The 6,819-nt window shown below is 32.2% G+C and overlaps 1 protein-coding gene across 1 annotated transcript; it reads left to right on the forward strand.

Annotated features, from left to right (window-relative positions):
* The first annotated feature begins 908 nt into the window (after positions 1-908).
* LOC106059975 (ankyrin-3-like) lies at positions 909-5,338 on the forward strand. The gene is made up of 2 exons (XM_056028526.1): positions 909-2,293; positions 4,798-5,338. Exons 1-2 carry the CDS (start codon positions 963-965, stop codon positions 5,336-5,338), a joined length of 1,872 nt encoding a protein of 623 aa, XP_055884501.1. The 5' UTR covers positions 909-962.
* The last annotated feature ends 1,481 nt before the right edge of the window (positions 5,339-6,819 follow it).

Genomic DNA, 6,819 nt, shown 5'->3' on the forward strand with positions numbered 1-6,819 from the left:
ACATCGGCTGCAGTGTCATCTTGCCGGGGTCACAAGTTGTGACCTCTATCTGTCACTGGACATTGCTAGTACCTTTTGGAATAACATGTAAGGACACGTCACATCCTGTCTCTGTTTATACATGTACATTCCAGGGAACACCCTCTGCTGTGTTATCTCGTCGGGGTCACACGTAAACCTCTTCCTGTCACTGGTCATTTGTAACACTATAAATGTTAAATGTTTATATATAGCAATAAATAGTCTACTTATCGTCTTTTTTAAACAAAACTTAAATCAATTCACTCTATCTGTCTGTCTTTCTGTCTGTCTATCTGTCTGATAAAAGTATATCCATTCTCAGATAAAGTTGAACCTTAAACAAGTATTTATTGTAACTAACAAAACATGAATCAATAAACAAAAGAACTCAGTTAGACAATTAATTATTGGTAAGTTGTTTTTCTTTTATATCGAACAAGGAAGATAACGTGTACAGTATTGTTTAATAATTTTTAAAGCGGAGTTCTTCCTCTTGACAGATGAGATTGTTTTTTTTTTTTTAAAGGATTTTATTTTTCAAAACGTTGCTTGTTACACGTTACATTTGTGGGATTAAATCTCGCGAGACACCAACTTTTCCACTTAAAATTTCTTTTAACATAAAAAAAAATAAATATAAATAAATTCAAATGCATTTAAACTTGGATTATTCCAATTTTGTTTGTAACAAATTGTAATGTATTTTTTTTTTTCGATTAATAAAAAAGGAAGGGGGGACAATTTTAGAGACTAAAAGCAAATGTCAATGACAACTCTTACTGGGAATTTTGTTGGGTTTTTTTTTAATCGGAAATTCCCCATTTGATTTGTTTTGTTCCATCCGTAAGTAGCCTTCTTGTAAGTCTTGCTGTAAATGTGTGAGTTTAATAACAATAAATATATAAATAAATGATAAAAACAAATATAGTGAAACAGCATTGATGATGGCGACTACTAAGTGTAATTATGAAATAGTAAAACTACTTTTAGATAATGAAGCTAATGTTGAAGAAAAAAATGAAAATAGTGAAACAGCATTGATGTTGGCGACTACTAGACGTCACTTTGATATTGTAAAGTTACTGTTAGACCACCAAGCTAATGTTAACGAAAAAAACAACGATAGTGAAACAGCATTGATGATGGCTTCTACAAGAGGTCACTTTGATATTGTAAAGTTACTTTTAAATCATAAAGCTAAAGTTAATGAAAAAAACAAATATAGTGAAACAGCATTGATGATGGCGACTTCTGTGTGTAATCTTGAAATTGTAAAATTACTTTTAGATAATGAAGCTAATGTTGAAGAAAAAAATAAAGATAGTGAAACAGCATTGATGATGGCGACTACAAGATGTCACTTTGATATTGTAAAGTTACTGTTAGATCGTAAAGCTAAAATTAATGAAAAAAATAAAGATAGTGAAACAGCATTGATGATGGCGACTACAAGAGGTCACTTTGATATTGTAAAGTTACTTTTAGACCACCAAGCTAATGTCAATGAAAAAAACATTCATGGCTGGACAGCTTTGATGATTGCATTATTTTGGGGGAAAGTAGACATAGCTGAATTATTGTTAGATTATAAAGCTGAAATTAATGATAAAGATACACTAGGTATGACACCTTTAATGGTTGCTTGTCTATCAGATGTTTATGAAACATTTAATGAAAACCTTTTTAAAGTTTTAAACATTCTTTCAAAATTTTCGACAAATATTAATGAAAAAAACAAAGATGGCTGGACAGCGCTAATGTTAGCGTCAGCTCAAAATAATAGTCGAATCGTTGAAATACTTTTAGCTCACGGAGCACTTGTGGATGAAACAAATGTTGAAGGATTGACAGCACTGATGATTGCATGTGCTAAGGGAGATCTAGAAATAGTCAAACTACTGTTGAACAGCAAGGCTCAGATTGAAAGTAAAAATGAAGACGGAAGTACTGCTTTAATGGTTGCTTCAGAAATGGGACACATTGAAATAGTTCGACTGCTTTTGGAACATCATGCATTGGTTGATGAACAATGTCAAGATGGCTGGACTGCATGTATGATAGCTTCCTACTATAAACACACATCTGTTGTAAAACTCTTGATGGAAAATGGAGCAAAAAAACGATTATCTATGAACGTATTAGAACAGAAAGTATTTCAGCTAAAATGCGTTGGTATTTTACTGCAATTTCAGGAAATTAGACGCAGGGGCATTGAAAGTAGCATTTACAAACCACCGATGATGCCCTATGTGGATCCATCAACTTCCTCAAGGTTAGAAAAAAATATTGTAACAAAAATTAATGTAACTTCGACTTGCTTGACCTGTTGCTTTTGTAGATCTTTCTTTTAATTAACTTTTCGCTGTTAATTTTACCATCGATTTTTTTTTTTTTTTTGTATTTCGTTTAATGATACATTTGGAACTATAAAAAGAAAAACTATAAAACTAGATATGTTTTGGGGCAGATAGTGTGTTTTATTATATTGTACTAATTCTTTATATGTAAAATATTTGTTATATGATAAAACGAGTTATTAATTCTTTTCTTAGCGAAATACATAAAAGCAGTTACATTTCTAGGAAGATTGTTGGAATCTCTCTGTTATCAGGAAGCGCAGGCTTCTCTATGATGTTTTGACTTGAAAAACTTATTTGAAAATAATTTCTATAAATTTAGTAGTTGATGTATATCGTTTAACTCAAAACACTTTATTAAAATGTTTTAAACACTAACCCTCTTCGACGGCGCTTATCGGTTGTTATATTTCGATTTAATGTTTATTTTTTGAACAGGTGGATTCATACCTGAAATCCCACTTGGCCACGTTGGTGCAATTGATGGTTTAATATCAAAGTCTTAGCTCCCCTACCATATCAAATATTAATACAAACCAAGTCACAAAATCCTCCCCACGACCCTAAATGTTGGTAGGTTTTTATTTGTTTGTATTAGGGTGATAAATGTAGACCCCCCCCCCTTTTTTTTTTACTCCTATAAAACACACATACACAAACATACACTAGACTTACACATAGATACGAATAGGAAGTAATAAGTTTTGGTTAGAAGAAATATATAAAACTAGTCGACCGACAGCGTACCATAAGCCGTTATTTTGCTAGGCCACTGCAACCTATGCGGCCGAAGAGGGCTCAGGGCCCCGCTCTTTCATTGGACCCGCGCTAATTCTAGGTGTAAATTATTAATTTAAACCCTTTTATAACTTATAAGACATTTTTTGCGGCTTTGCTGATTTTGAAAATATACGAAAAAAAACTGGAAATCTTATAAAAATCTCCTGAAATATTTATCCAAAAATTTTGAGGGGTGTCATTCAATAAGGAAAACGCTAATCCTAAGCGCGATTTAAAAAACGGCATTATGCAATGACTTAATTGTAGAATGTGGTGAAAGAAGCTTCTCGCTACACGCAAGGCTTGTAAATTAATTCTGTACGTAGAATGAATAAAATGCAAAGAAGAATTTTTTTTCTAACACAAACTCTTAATTTTTTACTTATTATCTGTATCCCTACCCAAACTGGGCCCCGCGAAATCCGTTTCGCATAGGGGTTCGAATGGTTAAGTCTGTCCATGCTATTTATGTACAAGTAAATACAGAGCAGATTATTTGTTCCATCCCCCCCCCCTCCCTTTTTTTCGACGCTAAACATATGCCGCTAAAGTAACGGGGAGTAACTCTAGTCCGACTTGCAGAAATAAAAGTGTGATCTTTTTTTGACTTTTTGGTGGTGTAAGGAATGGTTTAGCCATGAAGAGAATTATATATATTATTATATACATATATCTTAGAGTTGAATTAGAGTTTTAGACATAGGAATAGAAAGATTACGGTATTGTCTAATGAAAGAATGATCATGAGGAATTCTACATTCGCAGATATAAGGAACGAATTTATGTAACAAAATGCTTTTGAAACACAAATTTGAAGGTTAATTTTATTAAATAATAAAATCAATAGACTATATTTTGTATTTTTATGTGTCAAAGTAAAAAACTATCTGCGCAAAGTGCAGTTCTTAAAATTAGATCTAGATCCTTTCGATCTTTTCTTATGTATTATAGCCTAGTTCAATGAAGTTATAATGCTTTCACAGAGCTGGTCAACTTTTTTTTTGAGGGTCTTAACTTTGTTTTAGGGCTCCAATACGTAAACTACGGTCTAAATTAGTACCCAAGGAACATTTCTGCCACGTTTTATCAAGATTGGTCAAACGGCTTTGATTTCTATGGTACATACATACATACATACATACCTACATAAGCCTTACTTTCTGCTAATCGACTTCAATCCATTTTTTCAAATAAAAACATTTGTAGACCTACATATATTTAATTAAAATTTGAAATGAAGAGACTTTATTGTGTATGTTAATGTGTTAAAGAATAAAGTAGATCTTGAGTTAGACATATATCTTGATCTAGAGTAATATCAAAGGAACATTCCTGCCAAGTTTTATCAAGATCGGTGAAACGGATTTGATTTCGATGCGGGGACATACATACATACGCCTTACTTTCTACTTTATATATATATATATATATATATATATATATATATATATATATATATATATATATATATATATATATATATATATATATATATATATATATTTAAATTATAATTATTTAACATCACTATCACAGTGAATATTTGTTAAATTTTTTTTTTTAAACGTATTAGATAATCTAGAATGATATATTTGTTAAGATTATTAATGTGTTTTTTTTTCCTTTTTCTCGTTCAAAGGCGCAAACCAACAATGGAACAGTTTCAGAGACACAAATATCTTTGTCATGATACAACTGACTTAAATGTAGACCATCATTCAAAGAGATACACTTATGATAGGTTTTCCAAAGTACCTTATTCGGAATTAGGTCCTCGACCAGAGAGTTACATTCAAGAGTTCTCCGATATATCTCCTACAGATCTCGTCCTTCGACTTAAAAGGGACACTTATGAGTTCTCCAAATTAGCTCATGAGGATTTCAGCCTTCAACCAATTCATGAGTTCCCCAATATATCTCATGCAGGTATCGACCTTCGACCAGAAAGTGACATTCATACGTTTCCCAATATATCTCATACAGATTTCGACCTTCGACTGAAAAGGGACATTCATGAGTTCTCCATATTAGCTCATGAGGATTTCGGCCTTCAACCAAAGAGTGACATTCATAAGTTCTCCAAAGTACTTCATTCGGATATAGACCATAAACCAAAGAGTGTCATTCAAAATGTTTCCAAAGTATCTCTTGCAGATTTAGATCATCAACCAAAAGGCTGACCTTTGTCATGACCGAGTTCTATTCTATGTAGAATGTCCTTTAAGTTAAGAAGAGAAGGGAGCAATTCATGTTGTTTGCTTCAGATATTTTTCGTTTTGATTTGCTTTGAGTTTGTGACATTTTTTTTTAAATTGATAATAACTCATAATTACTGCATAGTGTTTGTTTTTGATGAAGGATTGTTGAACTTTAATTTTTAGTGTTGAAGTAAAGACTTTATTTATTGTGCAACTATTATTTAGTCCATGAGATATTGTTCTATTTAAGTGTTTTCCAGACTGTTCCACAAAATAGTTGAATAATTAACTAGTAGACTACCACAGGAATCAATCTAAAAATAAGCAAAGTGTTCCGCTAATTACTCAGAATTTGCAAATTGTTCCGTTAAGGAAAAAGTTTTGAAAAAAAAACATCATCTTCTAATTTATAAAAGATATTACATTAGCCGAAACTGTGCATGTTTTGTATTTATGTTTAAAATAAACAATGCATATATGTCAGTGAATCGACATTCTGAATGTTCATCTATATTTTTATTTGTCGTCACGGTTATGTTCCTGACTAGGTTACATTTGGCAGTCACATATATTTTTATATGAGTGTCTGTGTACTCAATTAATCTTTATTACATACTGATATTTTATTATTTCGGCCGTATAAGGTTTTTTTTTCGTACCCTAGAATATGCACTTCTTGAAGTTATTGGAAAGGCAGTTGACACTACGCCCTTGACAGCTAGGGGGTATGAGCTCAGCCCCGGATCTAAACATTATTTCCAGTATTTAACCCTTAAAATATACATTTTCTGAGGTATCTATAGTGCACTATCTTGCTACTCTTCTGCTAAAAAAATTCAAAAATCAAATGTGTTAATAACTGGAGCCCAGCGACTGGCAGGGTAGAAAATGGTAACTATTGTTTTCCTTTTTTTTTTTATTGGAGGGGGAGGGAAACCGCAAATCCCCTTTGGCTACGCTCATGTAATTTAATAATTGTAGCTTTGCTTTTTCTTTTCTTGGAAAGAGGGTGGGGTATTTCAAAACCGCTATTGCCTACGGTAATGGAATTTGTGACTATCGTTTTGTTTTTTTTTGTTTTAATGAAGAGAGGTGATGTTAAGGTCAAGCTCCAGCCCCCTTTGGTTGTACTGGCTAGATAAGTAAGAAAAGTTTCCTTTTAAGACCAGGAGGTCTGGGGCAAGTGATGATTTGAAACTCAACCCCTTACCCTACACGCACACTGGCTACATCTATGTGTCATATTATATGGGTAAGCCTATAAAAATTGATTACGCATCAAAAAATGGAGGCATTCTTGCCTAGGATTACGTATTATATTTTATTTATGCATGTATGTTATTTGAACACTATTAACTGTACAATAGCAGCATTAATGAGTTTAAAATGAATAAATTATTAAATGTTTTTGGAAATTTTTTGGTATTACTTACAGATTACAGAAGTTACTTCAAAAATTATAT

Source organism: Biomphalaria glabrata, chromosome 5 (assembly GCF_947242115.1).
Source record: "Biomphalaria glabrata chromosome 5, xgBioGlab47.1, whole genome shotgun sequence".
Lineage (NCBI taxonomy): Eukaryota > Metazoa > Mollusca > Gastropoda > Planorbidae > Biomphalaria > Biomphalaria glabrata.

What these genes read in the sequence shown, in the direction of transcription:
- LOC106059975 (XM_056028526.1), top strand. Translation starts at nt 963, where the DNA reads ATGATGGCGACTACTAAGTGTAATTATGAAATAGTAAAACTACTTTTA. An exon ending in GATCCATCAACTTCCTCAAG is followed by an intron (nt 2,294 to 4,797) that starts GTTAGAAAAAAA and finishes TCTCGTTCAAAG; the next exon opens with GCGCAAACCAACAATGGAAC.